Genomic DNA, 19,578 nt, shown 5'->3' on the forward strand with positions numbered 1-19,578 from the left:
GGAAAATTTATTAAGATGTTAAGATGTCAGCTTAAAATCATGATATTACATCAAAAATGCTTTATTCGATGTCACACCCAAAAAACTGTCCAAAATAAGCCCATTGGTAACCAAAGGAATGCAACAAAAAATTCCTAAAATTAAAAAATATCTGCAACCATTACTTAGTGTTGGTAACACCAGTGGACACTTAGATGGAAAAATGTTGGACATGTTGATTCCAGTTTTCAGATTTTGTAAAACAAATGTGTCCCTCTGACTGATATGTTCTTATATATGTCATCATTAGATTATTAATAGTAAAGCCTCAGTATGTTAGCAGCCTGTTACTGTTGGAGCTGCTGCAGGTGGAGCTAGTTTAAAGTACTTTATGTAAAAAATTTTATCAAACATGAAAGTGTACAGTAGGATCTCAAATTTACGGATGTTTCATTGCAAACAAAATGTAAACATGTAGGCTAAAATATTCAGCCCACAGAGCAACTCATTATACAGTGCCTATCATAAGTATTCACCCCCTTTGATGTTTTACCCTTTTATTGCTTTCATAAATCAATCATGGTCAATAAAATTTAGCTTTTTTAACAAAAAAAAATATTGGAAAAAACTCTTTAATGTCAAAGTGAAAACAGATTTCTATAAAGTAATGTTAATGAAAGAAAATTATATAAATGAAAATAATTGTTTGCATAATTATTCACCCCCTTCAAGTCAGTATTTAGTAGATGCACGTTTGGCTGCAATCACAGCAGTGAGTCTGTGTGGATATGTCTCAATCAGTCTTGCACATCTGCCCACTGCAATTTTGCTCCATTCTTTTATGAAAGCAATAAAAGGGTAAAACATCAAAGGGGTGAATACTTATGATAGGCACTGTATGTGCTGTGGACAGGTGCTGAGGAATCCCTTAGAACTTGTAATTCAGTAATTCAGGGATAGGTGTCAATACATCTTGTGGCACACAGGAAAACATTACTTGTAATTGTTATTTCAACTGATAACATTTTCTAAAATGTTAACAAATGTAAGACATGTTGCTGCCAATGGCGACGCTATATTTCCTACTTTCTGTAAAAGTTCACATCTGTTTTTAATTGTAAAAAATAAAGATTCCTTTCATGTTCCAATTCATATTTATTTAGTTAAATCTGATTGTGCCATCTCTGTAGTGTACTGTTACAAATTAATCAAGTTCAACATACAGAGATGCCATTAGTTTATTCCTTGTATTACAGATATTCTGGGTCATTTTATGGATTGTACAAGATAAGCAAAAATAAGCCTGTGCTTCCGCCGATTCCTTTTCATTTACAGAGCTTGTTAATTGTTTCTTTTTTGGGGAGAAAAAAAGTTTACTGCAAGCATGTATAATAATTCTTTGCCAGCTGAATGCACACAATTTTTGTACCGTAGATTGTAACCGAAATACACCATTCATTCATTCATGGTTAACCATACCAATCAGAAAGACAATTTATTTTCCTATTTTGGACTTAAGCATAAAATCTTCTAAAGCATACAATCAGAAGTATGTTAAACAAACTGTCATACCCACAAGCAAGCTTGTGTGCTTTGGGCTTCATAAATGAATAAAAAATAGTGGTGGTTTTTCATTTTTTCACACTCTATTGATAATGGAAAAGACAACTGAGGCATAGACTGGTAGCTTGGAAAATCTAAACTGAATCTCCATGTAATCTCCTATCTCCATGTTAGGAGATACAGGAGAATCAGTTTGGCATTGGGCGAATTGAATCGCGTTTCCCTCCCGGGAAAGTTTGGTACGACCAATCATAGCACGGGAGGCGGGAGTTAATGCTGCGTCATCTTCAGCGCCTGGATTAACCATACAACACCTGCGCACCTCCCGTAACCAAACGCAAACATTAACAAAGTTATTCCTAACACCGCTAATCGTTCGGAAGGAGTCTTTTGTTGCGTAGCCTTTTCAAAAATAAGTCTTGTACTTGAGAGTACCCCATGTATTCACAGATTTTTGTGACAAAAACGGCAGTAATCATTCACCGCAACGCTTTCTCGGCTGCATGCCATTGTTGTTTGGACTACATGGACTTCAAGGTCGATTTGTTTGTGCGTCACATCCGTGTTACGCTGATTGGTTCTTTCTCGTTCAAGCTGCATTCGTTAGCCCCTTCTTTTTGAAATCGTCTCCTATCATCACAATGCCATACTGCCTTTATTTATATTTATATTAATACATAAATAAAGTCAGTCTGGATTTTCCAGGCAAATAGACTGGCATGTGCCCAACCACTCCCATCTCTTCTCTCTCACCTTTGTTATCATCAGCCCTCTATTTTTATGACACCACAGGTATACTGTCATTGGAAATCCACATTTGACAGAGTTCAAAATTGAGGACATTCCAGTAATAACACTATATGTGACCTTCTGTCTGTTGAGCATTTTGCAGCACTTCAAAGGGCACATATCAGCACATGGCTGACAGGTCAATGATCACTAAACCAGGTTTTTATACTCCGTGTTCACAAAGTCTTATCTAGCTATTCTCATAACAGATTACATCCAGTACCTGGAAAAACACCTCAGTATAACACAAAGGTTGTTTCTGTAATGTTAGTGTTTATGTCATATACAGTGCCTTGTGAAAGTATTCGGCCCCCTTGAACTTTTCAACCTTTCGCCACATTTCAGACTTCAAACATAAAGATATAAAATTTTAATTTTTTGTCAAGAATCAACAACAAGTGGGACACAATCGTGAAGTGGAACGAAATTTATTGGATATTTTAAACCTGAAAAGTGGGGCGTGCAATATTATTCGGCCCCCTTGCATTAATACTTTGTAGCGGCACCTTTTGCTGCAATTACAGCTGCAAGTCGCTTGGGGTATGTCTCTATCAGTTTTGCACATTGAGAGACTGAAATTCTTGCCCATTCTTCCTTGCAAAACAGCTCGAGCTCAGTGAGGTTGGATGGAGAGCGTTTGTGAACAGCAGTCTTCAGCTCTGCCCACAGATTCTCCATTGGATTCAGGTCTGGACTTTGACTTGGCCATTCTAGCACTTGGATACGTTTATTTGTGAACCATTCCATTGTAGATTTGGCTTTATGTTTTGGATCATTGTCCTGTTGGAAGATAAATCTCCGTCCCAGTCTCAGGTCTTTTGCAGACTCCAACAGGTTTTCTTCCAGAATGCTCCTGTATTTGGCTCCATTCATCTTCCCATCAATTTTAACCATCTTCCCTGTCCCTGCTGAAGAAAAGCAGGCCCAAACCATGAGGCTGCCACCACCATGTTTGACAGTGGGGATGGTGTGTTCAGGGTGATGAGCTGTGTTGCTTTTACGCCAAACATATCGTTTTGCATTGTGGCCAAAAAGTTGGATTTTGGTTTCATCTGACCAGAGCACCTTCTTCCACATGTTTGGTGTGTCTCCCAGGTGGCTTGTGGCAAACTTCAAATGAGACTTTTTATGGATATCTTTGAGAAATGGCTTTCTTCTTGCCACTCTTCCATAAAGGCCAGATTTGTGCAGTGTATGACTGATTGTTGTCCTATGGACAGACTCTCCCACCTCAGCTGTAGATCTCTGCAGTTCATCCAGAGTGATCATGGGCCTCTTGGCTGCATCTCTGATCAGTCTTCTCCTTGTTGGAGGTGAAAGTTTAGAGGGACGGCCGGGTCTTGGTAGATTTGCAGTGGTCTGATACTCCTTCCATTTCAATATGATTGCTTGCACAGTGCTCCTTGAGATGTTTAAAGCTTGGGAAATCTTTTGTATCCAAATCCGGCTTTAAGCTTCTCCACAACAGTATCTGGGACCTGCCTGGTGTGTTCCTTGGTCTTCATGATGCTCTCTGCACTTTAAACAGAACCCTGAGACTATCACAGAGCAGGTGCATTTATACGGAGACTTGATTACACACAGGTGGATTCTATTTATCATCATCAGTCATTTAGGACAACATTGGATCATTCAGAGATCCTCACTGAACTTCTGGAGTGAGTTTGCTGCACTGAAAGTAAAGGGGCCGAATAATATTGCACGCCCCACATTTCAGTTTTTATTTGTTAAAAAAGTATAAAATGTCCAATAAATTTCATTCCACTTCACGATTGTGTCCCACTTGTTGTTGATTCTTGACAAAAAATTAAAATTTTATATCTTTGTTTGAAGCCTGAAATGTGGCGAAAGGTTGAAAAGTTCAAGGGGGCCGAATACTTTCACAAGGCACTGTACTTTGACTGTTTTCAACTCTGACAGCTCCAGAAATTTAATTGGCTGTATAATTTTATCCTCAGCCAAAAACCCATAAAGTGTGATGTGTTCAGATAAAGTAGCTTTGTCTACAGTCACCATGCACCATCTTTCAATATGTCTATTGACAAATGTTTTATGGACTGAAGTTACAGACAAAACAGTCAATCTTCATATTAAAACTCAAAGCAGTTTGAGAGCAAGGCAAAGTCCTGCCAGGCAGAAAACTCAAATCCTAAACTGCAGAGAAGCCGCTTCAGCAGAGAGAGTGAACAACATATGAGGTGTCTGCACTTTAACAGTGACAGAATATTACTATGAATGTTCTCCCTGTGCATGTGTGGGTTTTCTCTGGGTACTCCGGAAACATGCTTAGGTTAATTGGTAACTCTGAATAGGTATGAATGCCAGCTGGGATAGGCTCTGGCCCTCCCGTGACCCTAATGGGTATTGCACGCTGTATAGATAATGGATGGATGGATGGCTTATCATAGATATATCTGTATGTTGTCAGATATGTTTTTAACAGAATACAATGCAGAAAAAGATGTGTGAGGTACTTTAGAAATGGTGCCATCACTAGTGCTGTCACAGCTGAGTAGACCATGGTGGAGTCAAGTGGTGTCTTCATAGTACGGAAAATTAATGAACAAATACCCCAACATTTTTATTTTCAGTATATATATATCCATCCATTCTCTTTACACCGCTTTATCCTCACTAGTGTCGTGGGGGGTGCTGGAGCCTATCCCAGCTGACTCGGGCGAAGGCAGGGGACACCCTGGACAGGTCGCCAGTCTGTCGCAGGGCTACATATACAGACAAACAATCACACTCACATTCACACCTACGGGCAATTTAGAGTTATCAATTAACCTCAGCATATTTTTGGACTGTGGGAGGAAGCCGGAGTACCCGGAGAAAACCCACGCATGCACAGAGAGAACATCCAAACTCCATGCAGAAAGATCCCCCGTTGGCTTTTAACCTATTTTGTAACATTACAAAATCTAATTTAAATAATTTTTTTACAAATCTCAGCTTTATTTGATGAGTCTGCACAAAATAGTCAGTTTTGAAGTAAATGAGAAATTTATATAGATATATATAAAAAAATTTAAAAATAAAAAACTGAAAATTGGCATGTGCATGTGTACTCACCCCCTTTGTTATGGAGTCCCTAAAAAGCTCTGGTGCAACTGATTGCCTTCAGAAGTCACTTAATCAGTGAAATGAAGTCCACATGCATGTCATATGATCTGTCAGTATATACACACCTTCTCTGAAAGGCTCCAGAGAACACCGAAGCAACACCGAAGTGAGAGGCACCGCTAAACAAATACAACCATGAAGACCAAGGAACTATCCAAACAAGTCAGGGACAAAGTTGTGGAGAAGTACAAGTCAGGGTTGGGTGATAAAATATATCCAAATCTTTGATGATCCCGAGAAGCATCAACAAATCCATTATAAGCAAATGGAAAGAACATGGCATCACAACAGACCTGCCAAGACAGGGCCGCCCACGAAAACTCACAGACCGAACGAGGAGATCATCATGCTGTGGGGATGGAGAGGCAGCACAAAGACCAAAGGTAACCCTGGAGGAACTGCAGAGTATCACATCAGAGGCTGGAGTATCTGTCCGCAGGACCACAATAAGCCGTACCCGCCATAGAGCTGTGCTTTATGGAAGAGTGGCCAGAAGAAAGCCATTATTTTCAGCTAAAAATAAAAAAGCACATTTTGAGTTTGCAAAAAGTCACCTGGGAAACTCCCAAAATGTATGGAGGAGGGTGCTCTGGTCAGATGAGACCAAAATTGAACTTTTTGGTGATCAAGGAAAACACTATGTCTGGTGCGCACCCAACACATCTCATCACGCCAAGAACACCATCCCCACAGTGAAACATGGTGGTGGCAGCATCATGCTGTGGGGATGTTTTTCAGCAGCAGGGACTGAGAAACTGGTCTGAAGCCCCGTCCACACGAAGATGAAACGAGGTCTAAACGCATAAGTTTCTTGCCGAATCTGCGTATCATCCACACGAAGACGGCGTTTTGGGGGTCTGTAAACGATCATTTTTGAAAACGGGTTCCAGAGTGGAAAGATTTTGAAATGCCGTTTACGTAGCTCCGTGTGTACGGGTGAGCCGCTGCTTTTCAGAAACGCTTGCGTCATAGTTTCGTAACTTCATTGACACGCATGCGCCACACGCGGCCACGGCAACAACATGTGCTGATGAAGCTCTCTGTTTACAACTTTTGCCGCAAGTGCGCATGCCCACTGTTTTTTTTCTTCTGTTTGCGCGTTTCCGTCATATCGTTACAGCACCCCTAGAGGTCAGGCATGTGTTTTACAGCGTTTCCATGCATATCGAGTGCATTCGTGTAGAAGCACACAATTTCTGAGATGCCTTCGTCTTTACGGCGATCGTTTTTGAAACTGTTCAGCGTTTCGTCTTCATGTGGACGGGGCCTGAGTCGAGGGACTCTAAATACAGGGATATTCTTGAGCAAAACCTGTACCAGTCTGTAAGAGATTTGAGACTAGGACGGAGATTAACCTTCCAGCAGGACAATGACCCCAAGGATACTGCGATAGCAACACTTCAGTGGTATAAGGAGAAACATATAAATGTGTTGGAATGGCCTAGTCAAAGCCCAGACCTCAATCCGATTGAGAATCTGTGGTCAGACTTAAAGATTGCTGTTCACAAGCGCAAACCATCAACCCTGAAGGAGCTGGAGCAGTTTTTCCATGAGGAATGGGCAAAAATTCCAGTGGGAAGATGTGGCAAGCTCATGGAGACTTATCAAAGACGACTTGCAGCTGTGATTGCCGCAAAAGGTGGCTTTACAAAGTATTGACTTTAGGGGGGGTGAATAGTTATGCACATTAATGTTTTCTGTTATTTTGTCCTATTTTTTGTTTGCTCCACAATAAAATAAAAGTGACATCTTCTAATTTGTAGGCATGTTCTAAATTAAATTAAATGATGCAAACCTTCAAACAATCCATTTTAATTCCAGGTTGTGAGGCGACAAAACATGAAAAATGCCAAGGGTGGTGAATACTTTTGCAAAGCACTGCATATATATATATATATATATATATGTAGATATCTAGAGAGAGAGATGGATGGATGGATGGATGGATGGATGGATGGATGGATGGATGGATGGATGGATGGATGGATGGATGGATGGATGGATGGATGGATGGATGGATGGATGGATGGATGGATGGATAGATAGATAGATAGATAGATAGATAGATAGATAGATAGATAGATAGATAGATAGATAGATATTTTTAATATCAGATTTTTATCTTACTGTCTGAAATAGCTTCTGGTATTAGCCCCAAGGATCCAGTATTGATCAAGCCATACATCAAAACACCTCTATGCCCAAGTATAGCCTCACAGAGCAGCTAGCACATGTTAATATCTACGCTTGTGATATGTGCAACAAGACAGGAGCCTATTTGTAAGTTTTTCCTAATATTTGCTTCAGTGCTCAATCAGACTGCAAGCATGTGGAAGTTCATTACTTGATATGAATTCAAATTGCTATAAATTTAAGTGAGACTTACTTTCGCTGTATTTGTGCCCTCTAAGTATTCTTTTTAGTTTTTAACTCCCATCACGTCACTGTTTATGACTCATTTCACATTATGGTAAATTTAAAGCTGTGTTCCATCAGTTTGCAGAAATCCCCTGACAAAGTATCAAGAATGAGAGACGTGAAGGTGCTCATATGCATGGATCATTTTTTCTCTCACCTACGCAACAGCAGTTTGCGTTGGCAGGAACCTCAGGTCTGTTTGTACGCACGTGCAAGCAAACAGAATTAGGTCAGGGACAAAAGGCTGCCACTGTTATTGAAATTGTGAGACATCAAAATAAAGAAATGAACAAAGCCGACGTTGATGACCTGTAAGGGGCTAGTGTTTTTGAACAATATGTCAAGACTGCACAGTTTCCGGCTCAATCTGGGCTTCTCTATAAATGTGGCTTCAGATTTACAAGTCGAGGGTAAAGACGAAGGAGGAGATCAGGGTGAAGCAAAGCCTCCCAAACAGAGGGAAAAAGCAAGGTCTGGAGCTTAATTTTCTGTGAGTGTTTTTTTGCAGGGTTTCAAGGAGAGAACTGGAAAATTTGGCTGGAACTTGTTTCTGGCTGACTAGAGCAGATGCCGCTGCTGTATGTGTGTAATTTACATGAAATCTTTTCTTGCTGATGAGTTGTTTTTTGAGGATAAGCGGATCCACTAGTTTTACATAAAGCTAACCACCCACAGTCTTTTTTTATTGTAACAAATGTCTACAGCTTCCATAGAACGGATGAAGACAAGCAAATGGCATTAATGCATCTCTTTGCATTCAGGACTGCTCAGTCCTTTCTATAGGGAGCCCTCTAATGGAAAGATGGAGGATTAACTTCATAAAGCCTGTACATGTTTTAATTCGTTGCTGATGCACTCCAGGGTCAGATCTGCCAGGCCAAACTGGACAAGCGTTCCAATCAGATCTACCAGGAGCCTGAAGTTGCCCCGGTGGAGGCCCACATGTTTGACCTGGACTGCCTTCTGTCAGACATCTCCGACACCCTGTTCACCATGACGCAGAAACCATGTGCCTGGGCAAGCGACCGACAGAATAGTGAGTAATTTTCACTTCCCACTTTGAAAATGACTTTCAGCTGTGGCTTTTGACTCGGATTTAGCAAATGATGAATAATTTGTTTTGATTGCTCATCATCTGGTTGAAAATAGCTTTCTGTGTCCACTTTGTTTCCTATTTTAACTTGGTTCGGTGAGTTGTTAAAGCTGTTATTGCTAGCCCAATGTCATCTCTGGAGACAGAACAAATATACAAAACTGCATAAATGTATATAATATAGTGATGTGAAAGTTTAGACCTTAAAAACTGTTTATAGTTTGTGTTAAAGCTCCTGAAAGCTTGTTTTCTCAGTTAGTGTCTGGCTATGAATGAAAATTGCTTTTTTGAAAAACACCTTTTTTTTCAGGAGATTGGCTTTTCCCTCTAACTTTTGAATGAATGAATGATTGAATGTTTTTATTTCAGACGTGAGAAAAGCAAATTCAAATACTCAAAACAACAGCAAAATAAAATAAAACAAACCAATTGAAAAAGCAATGCAAAAAATAACCACCCAACATATCCGAAAAAGAGTAGGACAAAGAATAAGCTTAGTTCCTCCTACCCCTTTTCCATCTCCACCATCCGTCACTCAGTACCCCACTCCCATAGTTATTTATGTACATATTTACAAACAACATAGAAAATAACTCATAAATAAACAAATATTAAATAATCAGTGATATACCCATGTCAAACTTTAAACATGGCTATCAGTTATTTAGTTGTGAGTATTTTTGAAAAAGATGGACGTTCTGGAAAATGTGCTTATTGTCATGTTAAGAGCTAGATGAGAAGATGACGCAACTCTCATTTGTCTGTGTTCAACATGAAGTAGCATCCAACAGATGTTTAGCTTAGTTTAGTATTAAAACTGAAAACAGTGGGACCTGGTTACTACCTAAATGTAAATAAACAAAAAATTTCCACTGATTGTCGCGTAACCTCACAAAGGACTGTTGATGAAGTATTTAACAAAAATTTGTTGTTTCTGAACCTAAAATATTTGTTCCCAGTGAAAAGCAGATGCCAGCTGGATCTGAAGGGGAAAAGAAACGAGCAAAATGAGCACGTCTGTTGTTTTTCAGAGGAAACTCAACTTTAAGTGTCAATATGAGCATCTGCTGTCTCCATCTTGGCAGGAACAGACACGTTCACACTCCTGACTATTCAAAAAAATTGCAAAAAGGTGGAGCAGGGAGTTGGGACTGTAAACATCTTTGGGCCATGGACTGTCCATGCACTTAATTATGCATAACATAAAGCCTTCATACAATTTAGTCAGGTGACTGATGTGAAAATACACGACCTGTACAATTGTGAACAGGGGCAATACACATTTTACTGTACCAGGCTGTAAATGTATGTTTAGATTTTCTTCTAATATTATATAAAAAAAATATAATAATTTTCTGGCCCACTGCCACATTTTTGACACTTGGTGCTGCTGATGGCCACGTATATCAGTTCAACCAGTGAAACTCACCCTGCAAAAGGAAATTCCTTATGATGTAAGATGATCTTCCTAAAAAACGCACAATAACAGAGTCTCTTTCATGTCTGATATTATGTTCTTCCTTCTCAGCATACACCAGCAATGCTGATATTATTCAGCCTGGCCTGACTCCTCTGCAGCCCAACCTGGATGATTTCATGGACATACCAGGTATTCGTCTGTCTGCCTGCCTGCTTGCCTGTCTGTCTGTCTGTCTGTCTGTCTGTCTGTCTGTCTATCTAGGAATGGACAGCAGATATTCATCCAAATACTAGTTAATTAGTCAGTGACAGTGTCATTACAATAAACATTTTGATGATAACAGCTAAACATTTCTGGACTCAAAGCATGTAATTAGAGGTTTAACATTTTTTATGTTGTCAGATTTATAGCTTGACTGTCAGTTTCTCTATTTCTGACAAACTATAATTTTAGGTTTTTATCCTGTTTGACACACTGCCAAAAAGTCCAAATAAAATGCGAATAAGAGCCTAAACCAGAATTCAAATTTAGGGACTCAATTCAGACTTTGTTTATAATACATTTTTTTACACGCTCTTGTTGCATAATTCAGTTCATGAGGGACATTCCTCTGTTTATGTACCGTCTCTGCAATGTATGATCTGGACCTCAGAGGTTACAGAGTGTTCAAAGGGGGGGTTGAGCTGTGAGCAGGAGAATAGGGAAGTGGAATAGGATGTATTTTACTGCTATTGCTGGATTTGGCACCACCTGTTTTCCAACTGTGGAAACTATAGCCAGTATGTCTTTTAAAGTGTGGAATGCAAATGGGGTCACTTGTTGTGACAAACCCACAGAGAAATATCAACCATATCTGCAGCTCCCTCATTATGCTGCCTTGTTGATGAGCACTTGGACACATAAGGACACCACAGATGTGTGTTTGCGTTCTAGTCAACTGAGAGTCTGCTGGCATTCCATTCCATCCATGCACAGTAGTTCATCTCATACATATTCCACACATGCACACTGCTGCTCTTGTAAATGTTGGGCATTTACAGAGAGATTCATGTGGACTCTCATGAATCTGGGCTGATGGCAAAGTTTATGTCATGTGAACTCTAGGGAACCTTCACACACACACGGCTGTTTTGGGCTGCACACGGACATGCAGCAGATCCTTGCTTGCTTAGTCAAGTATACAGTTTTGATTATGCTCCCTTGCAGACACAGACAGTTGCGGACATTCCAGATATGTAGTTGATATTTTTTCATGAAATTCTAGTCTGCTTGACGTATCCTGCTCCGTACATGCACCATAGATTGGCATCTGCATATTTTAAATACACACATGACTGTCCTTGTAGTGTAGTTGCAGTGGAGACATAAATTGTGGGCTGCCAATGTCAATAAAGGGTCTGTGCTGACTCCAGTGGGTTTTGAAAGATGACAAAATTCACATGACACGGACAACTTGATGAACTCGTAGATAACACTGGCCTGAGCATTGCTGAACTGTTTTCTTTTGTTTTCTGTGTTTGAATTCAATTTCAATTCAATTCAATTTTATTTATATAGTGCCAATTACAGTCAAATTGTCTCAAGACGCTTTACAGAACCCATATGCCTGACCCCCAGAGCAAGCCCCAAGGCGACAGTGGCAAGGAAAACACCCTTTTAACAGGGAAAAATCCTTGAGCAGAACCCGGCTCTTTATGTGGGGCGACCCATCAGCCTGCTGACCGGGCAGGTTGAGAGGGACAGGAGAGGTAGAGAGGTACAGGGGTAGAGGGGTAGAGAGGGGGAGGGGAACAGGGAACATAAAATATATGTTTGGGTTTTTGGCTCAACTTTTTGGTTGGTTCTCATGTTTTTTGCTACAAATTCCGAGTGTACACTACCTACTCAGCACCAAACAACAGACAAAGTTAGCAACTAGCTAATGTGTTTTACGTTGGTGGAGACCAAAACACAGAGATCAGAAGAAATTAACATTGCATTCATATTCACCAGATGGACATAAGCATGACTCCAAATGAATTTCAGTGTTACTTTGTTTCTGTTTCATATGAGAATATGCAACTGTTGACTAACTCATCAACTTTAAAAACTCTAACATCTTTTCACTTGTTAACAGGTTGCATCTGCAACCTTAAATAGTAAAAAAAAATTAAGTATAAATTCCTTAGTGAACTATGATGTTTCATACAGTAATTGAGAGGTCAAATGTGAATAAGTTTTGGTCCAACATTATTCATTTTCTGATACTGACTCTTGAGTCCTTTTACAAGTGAATTTTTATTGATACATCCCTTAGGGTGTGATAGACTAGAAAAGGTTCTATGCTCTGGCTGGCCCCTTGAGAGCCAACAGCTTTTGATAGCAAATGGCTCTCTTGCAAGAAGAGAGCAGAAAAGCTTCAGGCAGAAGAAAGGAAGCACACTGGAGTTTAGTTCCTTGCTCAGGGGCACGACTGTGGTTTTTTGGCCTTTGTGTTACTTTCCGTGGAGCAATCCAGCAGCCCTGTGGCTACAAGTCAGCCGTTGTAATCAACAAGCAACCTGCTGCCCACTTCTGTAATAGGTGTGTGTGTGTGTGCGTGCGCACGCGCGCACGTGTGCCTGTGTTTGTTCTCAGCTGTCTGCCTTACTTGTGGTCACAAGGTCCAGAGAGCTAAAGATTGTCTGTCAGAGCAACACAGCCATGAGATTAATTCATGTGTAGTCGTCCTCTGTGCTTCTCCTAAATGGACATACAGCATAATGCCAGATGTTTCTTTTTTTCTGAGATGAAAACACAAACATTTTGGTATGTATTTTCAGCCCAAGATATCGTGCTGCATTCTGAACACGTAAGTGCTAATGACAGCCAACAGTGGCAAGAGATTTGCAATATTTGTCTGCTCAAAAGTATGTGACCTGGCAGAGACAAAGCACACACCTTTAGCCACCAACACGTACAGACAGAGAGCTTAACATTGTTTGATGTTATGGCTCTGTGTTCTTATTCTCTGTTTGTGTTTTTGGCACTCAGCCATGAGTGTAATACTGAGCAGCAGACTGACAGGAGAATTTCCTGTGATGTGGTGTCACATCATTGCAGGTAGCAACAAGGGGCATCATTTAAATGTTAGATAAATAAAAGTTCAACTTTTTATCCAGATTAAGGTCAACTACAAAAAGTCATCAGTAGCCTCTAGATCTAATTTTGAGGAACATTTTCTAACCTTGCATGTCTACCAAAATTTAGCTGCATAGCATCTAATGTTTGTAATAACTGCATAGATTCAAGACTTCAGTCAGACCAGATACTTCTGGCGGTGACTACACAGTAAATTATCTCTGCTACCTGAATAAACAACGTAATGCACACTGACCAACCACAACATTAGAACCATGGGGCCTCGTGTGGGGTCATTGTGGTGTCAGAACTGTGAAGTGGAAAGCTTTGGGACCTGTGGCCGTCATGGATCCTGCAGATGCTCGATTAGATTGAGATCCAGGCTGCTTGGAGGCTCGGCCAACACCTTGGGCTCTTGGTTGTATTCCTAGTTTCCAGTTTTTGCAACCTGGCCTGGTGCATTGTCTTACTGGGGAAGTGTGGTGCTGAGTTTGCAGCAATGTTTTGGTAGATTGTGTGTGTCAAAGTAGCATCCACATGAATGCCAGAACCTAAGATTTTCCAGAAAAACATTGTATGGTAATTAGGTGACATTATTATTTCCTTAACATGTCAGTGGTTGTAATTTCATGAATGGCCAGTATATTCATCTGCTTCTTAAGTACAAGGTGTTGCTTTTCTTGACCTTTTTAAGTGGTTTTTATTACATTTTTTTTCCATAGGTTAATTGCTTTTTGTTTGCCAGGTTTTATCTTGTTAAAGACATTTTTTTGGTTAAATGAAAGACTACATGTGAATTACTTAATGTCGTCTTGTGTTTGGACCAAGAAGGACTGAGAGATCTGTATATTTTGTGCTGTAAATAGTTGATTTGCAATATATGTCCAAATCAGCTGATGTTATCTTATTGCAAATATACTGGTATTTGATGTCTAATAAGTAACAAGAAATTGCAGCACAGAAATGTCAACAAAATGTCTGGGACCATCCAGAAACGCTTTCAGCATTACATAGTTTTTCCAGCAGAGAGCACTGTCCCTCGTGAATGGTGTCATACTGAAATGTGTATGAAGATTTGTTCATGTTTTTTTTTTAAGCAAATGCTGTCGGTCAGTGCAGATTCTATTAAACTCCCAAATTTCAATATTGGTATTGTCCTCAAAATGGTAAAATTCTCCCAGTTCTCTCAGTGTTGTGATAAGTAGTCTGTCTGTGTTTTGTCAGATATCTTTATGAACTACCGGGGCCAGCCCACTGACCAGACTGGTTTTGCTGACTGTGGCTATTATGATAGTTTGTCCAGCACAGCGTTTGCTCCAGTTCCCTCTCCTGTGGTGACAGATCCTCAACTAATGATCGACACCCAGCTCTCTCAGGTACTGCTGCTGTTACCAGCTCCTCCTGCTTGTTTTTTATTGTTGTTTTTTGCTGCAGGAACATTTCATCCACAACTTCTGTTATGTAATGGACTGAATCTTTCTTTTCCAGCCTAATCTAGCATCCAACAATTTGCCCTCCACATCCAATACCCAGCCAGACCAGACCAGACCTGGCCAGGATTGCAGTGAATACCACACATCCCCCATAATATCAGGAGCTATGCCTTATGGACATCTGTCATACCAAGATGCACCTGCTTCTATAGCATTTACCAGCAGCAACGAACAGCCGCCTCCTGCAAGTGTTCCTTTTTTGTACCCTCTACCATGCCACAAATATGGCTACTACACAACACCCAGCATGACCTCCACTGTCATCACTCACACTGCCTCCACCATGGGGGCTCAGGGCTCTGTTCACCAGACTCATGGCTACCCTCATGCAGGGGACACTTCCTCCCAGACTCCCTGCCACTCTCTCAGTTACTCAGCTGCTGTATCTGACCTGGTCCAAGCAGCTCTGCCCTCTGTCACCGCAAGTCACTGCTTCTCAGTCCCAGAGCAGGTGGCTGTTACAGGGGTCAGAGGGAAGCACAAGCAAAAGACAGGAGGAGTGAGGCCAATTGCTCCCTGTGCAATGCCGTCCAGCCCTCCATCTACTGCCCCTACAGCCACGAGCTGCCTGGCTAAGCTCCTCTCCTCAAGTGCCCACGAACGTGAGTCAGTTCTGACATGTCTTCTGTCTCCTGCTACAGTTGCAACTAGCTAGTGAGGTTGTATTTCTGTCCCAAAAAAAATCCAGCTGCTTTTTTTTCTTTCAGGAAAGCCAGCACTGGGATTTGATACTGCTTTAGCGGCAGCCAAAGGTCGAAAGTCGTCATCTCCCAGCTCCTCGGTGAGCCTTTCCTAAAGTATCACAAGTGTCAATTACTGGCTTGGCACAGAATCGCTGAAACAAATAACTTTATATTTTTTCTTTTTCAAACATAGTTTTAGTCGTTCATTCAGCAGCAGCAGGTTTAACCATTAGTGTTATCACTGCTATCGCTGTGCCCTGTGACTACTTAATAGGTACCCGGTATGTATCAGAAATACCTCAGCACCCATCCAATGTTTTGTGTATCTTAACTTTCTTATCTTTGCCATATCCTTTGCCGATTTGTGCTATGTCTTTCATAAAGGAGTTAAAATCTATAGAGCTGGTAGATTCTTTGTGCTCCTGTGACCTCTACTGATGGTCTGATCTAAATGGAAGTTGTCTAAGCAAATTGATTTTATTCATGCTTGCAGAGACATATAACTGCATATTATGTGTTATTCAGCAGACAGGCAGCAGCTCACACGTTGGTGCATCTACATCACAGCTGCAGTATGGAGCTGGTTGGCCTGCAGGGATCCCAGCGGTGACACCTTTGCCCTGCCTGAGCGCCTCCCTGGGCCACAGCGGAACGCATGGTAGCGCCTCCAGAGGCTCAACAGTGTCGGCCCTCCTCACCCACGGCTCCACACACACCAGCACAACTCTGCTCATCCCCAAGACAGAGAAACTATCACCTGTCCAACTGTACGGCACAGACAGAAGCAGCTTAACCGGTAGGCCCTGACTGCTGCACTGCAACATGTCTCACTTATTTAATAAATATACAGTACTGTAGTATGACTCATGGATGCTTACATGCTAAGCCAAGATTATGGTGTAGAGCCCAAAACGATCCCTGATAGACAGGGATAGACTCTGGGGCTCCATGCTAAACTTTAGTATTGAATATATGGATTTTGAGCAAGCATCTGGTAATACACAACAACACAAGAATTTGAAGCAGCTGTTAGAATAAGTTAATTTAAAAGTTAAATTGCATGCAGTTTCATGGAGGAGAACATGGATATTTATCAAACAACAACATGATTTAATGAGTGAAGATGTTATACTTCAGCGCGTTTCTGTGCACAGGCAGCGAGGGATATTTTGGCTTTGGAAGGATCAAGACCAGTTTTTCAATTAAAATGCAATACCTACTCAAAACTCAGGGGGCTGCATGGCAACTCATGGGCCTGACAGCTACCGACGAACAAAGGAAGAACAGAAGAGCCACCATAATTTGAAAGCGATACTAAAATGGACAATCACAGTGCGTTAGAGTACACTTTGTGTGTGGAAGATCTGCAAACACGAACAACACAAACACTCTAAACATTCACTTGCTCACACGAACAAATCTTAAAGCCCTTCAGTCATAAGAGCACTTGCAGCTGTAAAAAACTAGTGTGTAGCAGATGAATGAGATTAAAGACGAACCGCAGCTCAGTGTCATGACTCCAGCTGTCACCATCTTGGCGGGCCCTGACTTCGTTTTACTCCCAGCTAACCCAAAAATGAGCTAAGAGCTCTAAATTTAGAAGAGCAGAAATTAGTTTTTGGACCATGGATGTCTTATGACTGCACCCACCTGTCATTTAGTGGCCATGCTCTTAATTGTGCATAGCTTGAGCCTTAGTACAATGTAATGACCGAGTTCTAGAAACATTCATCCTCTGTGCAGTTGTCATGAACATGGAATTTAGCTGTAGAGATTAAAACTGTTTTTTTGTTTGTTTTGTTTTTATTTTCTGACCTGTAAACATGCTTACTGCTGCTGTAAAGTTGGATCTTTTATCATGGTGGGTTTTGAGGACTGACTCAGTTTTGGAGCCACCCTCACGTGCCCATTTGAGGTAGTTTTTGGCCCGTACTTCTTTTTTTTTCTTAATTTTAAAAAAATAATCCTTTTTAATAAATCGTTAATCTGCAGCACATAGCATAAAAAAAAGAATAAAAAAGAATAGCCAAGTCTGAAAAGGTTATTGTTATTGTGAGCACTAAATTACAAAATGTATTTAAAGGTAATCAGAAAAGCCAAACCTGTAACCGAATAAACCAAATGGTAACAATGATGTAATTTTACATAACAAAATATTTAATTAACAATATTATCTGTTTAAACTATACATTCCATCTAATTAGGATTTAATACATTTTGTCGGTCCTGGAGTTCAATAACTATCACTCAGAATATTCAAAAACCTTTGCATTTTTCAACAGCACATCGACACATGGGTGATTTTAGATTCTGCTTTATGTTCTCATCAGTTGTGGCTGAATCAAGCAATGTTAGGTCTGTTACAGCTTACAGCAGCAGCCGGAATTACATCCATGCATGCCATATCGCGTATGACTAATGTAATGGAACTTAAACTTCATTAATGATTTGAAGAGATTTGGGTGCCCAGAAGCCACTTCATTTTCTGTAAATGAAAAAATAAGTAAATGTTATCTTTTATATCTTTGTTTCTTTCAGTCAGTTTCCCAGCACATCCAGGCCAAACATCACCACCAAACCCTCTAGACAAAACCTCCAACCCTGAGTCCCCACATTCAGGCTTCTCAGGACATGGAAAAATAGAATCAAGTAAGGTAGGACAAACTGTCTCATTTCTTTTACATACAGGTCCTTCTCAAAAAATTAGCATATTGTGATAAAGTTCAGTATTTTCTGTAATGTACTGATAAACATTAGACTTTCATATATGTTAGATTCATTACACACAACTGAAGTAGTTCAAGCCTTTTATTGTTTTAATATTGATGATATTGGCCAAAAAGTAAAGAAAAACCAAAAATCCCTATCTGAAAAAATTAGCATATTCCATCCGACCAATAAAAGAAAAGTGTTTTTAATACAAAAAAAGTCAACCTTCAAATAATTATGTTCACTTATGCACTCAATACTTGGTCAGGAATCCTTTTGCAGAAATGACTGCTTCAATGCGGCGTGGCATGGAGGCAATCAGCCTGTGGCACTGCTGAGGTGTTATGGAGGCCCAGGATGCTTCGATAGCGGCCTTAAGCTCATCCACAGTGGTGGGTCTGGTGACTCTCAACTTCCTCTTCACAATATCCCACAGATTCTCTGTGGGGTTCAGGTCAGGAGAGTTGGCAGGCCAATTGAGCACAGCAATACCATGGTCGGTAAACCATTTCCCAGTGGTTTTGGCACTGTGAGCAGGTGCCAGGTCGTGCTGAAACATGAAATCTTCATCTCCATAAAGCTTTTCAGCAGATGCAAGCATGAAGTGCTCCAAAATCTCCTGATAGCCAGCTGCATTGACCCTGCCCTTGATAAAACACAGTGGACCACCACCAGCAGCTGACATGGCACCCCAGACCATCACTGATTGTGGGTACTTGATACTGGACTTCAGGCATTTTGGCATTTCCTTCTCCCCAGTCTTCCTCCAGACTCTGGCACCTCGATTTCCGAATGACATGCAAAATTTGCTTTCATCCGAAAAAAGTACTTTGGACCACTGAGCAACAGTCCAGTGCTGCTTCTCTGTAGCCCAGGTCAGGCGCTTCTGCTGCTGTTTCTGGTTCAAAAGTGGCTTGACCTGGGGAATGCAGCACCTGTTGCCCATTTCCTGCACACGCCTGTGCACGGTGGCTCTGGATGTTTCTACTCCAGACTCAGTCCATTGCTTCCGCAGGTCCCCCAAGGTCTGGAATCGGCCCTTCTCCACAATCTTCCTCAGGGTCCGGTCACCTCTTGTAGTTGTGCAGCGTTTTCTGCCACACTTTTTCTTTCCCACAGACTTCCCACTGAGGTGCCTTGATACAGCATTCTGGGAACAGCCTATTCGCTCAGAAATTTCTTTCTGTGTCTTACCCTCTTGCTTGA

General features: G+C 40.9%; 1 protein-coding gene across 3 annotated transcripts in view; it reads left to right on the forward strand.

The window, feature by feature from the left end:
• LOC110959217 (carbohydrate-responsive element-binding protein) overlaps nucleotides 1-19,578 on the forward strand; it is a 30,823-nt gene that overhangs the window by 6,039 nt on the left and 5,206 nt on the right. For 2 of the 3 annotated variants that reach the window (XR_007937243.1, XM_051937765.1), the window contains exons 6-12: nucleotides 8,737-8,911; nucleotides 10,497-10,577; nucleotides 14,712-14,863; nucleotides 14,976-15,582; nucleotides 15,688-15,761; nucleotides 16,189-16,459; nucleotides 18,202-18,317. Coding sequence is in view for 2 of the 3 variants with exons in the window: in XM_051937765.1 (XP_051793725.1) it covers nucleotides 8,737-8,911; nucleotides 10,497-10,577; nucleotides 14,712-14,863; nucleotides 14,976-15,582; nucleotides 15,688-15,761; nucleotides 16,189-16,459; nucleotides 18,202-18,317 (1,476 nt within the window). In the remaining variant the exon portion in view is untranslated. The remainder of the gene's footprint in view (nucleotides 1-8,736; nucleotides 8,912-10,496; nucleotides 10,578-14,711; nucleotides 14,864-14,975; nucleotides 15,583-15,687; nucleotides 15,762-16,188; nucleotides 16,460-18,201; nucleotides 18,318-19,578) is intronic. The other variant, XM_051937766.1, reaches the window with a different exon arrangement.

Source organism: Acanthochromis polyacanthus, chromosome 17, assembly GCF_021347895.1.
Source record: "Acanthochromis polyacanthus isolate Apoly-LR-REF ecotype Palm Island chromosome 17, KAUST_Apoly_ChrSc, whole genome shotgun sequence".
Classification (NCBI taxonomy): Eukaryota; Metazoa; Chordata; class Actinopteri; family Pomacentridae; genus Acanthochromis; species Acanthochromis polyacanthus.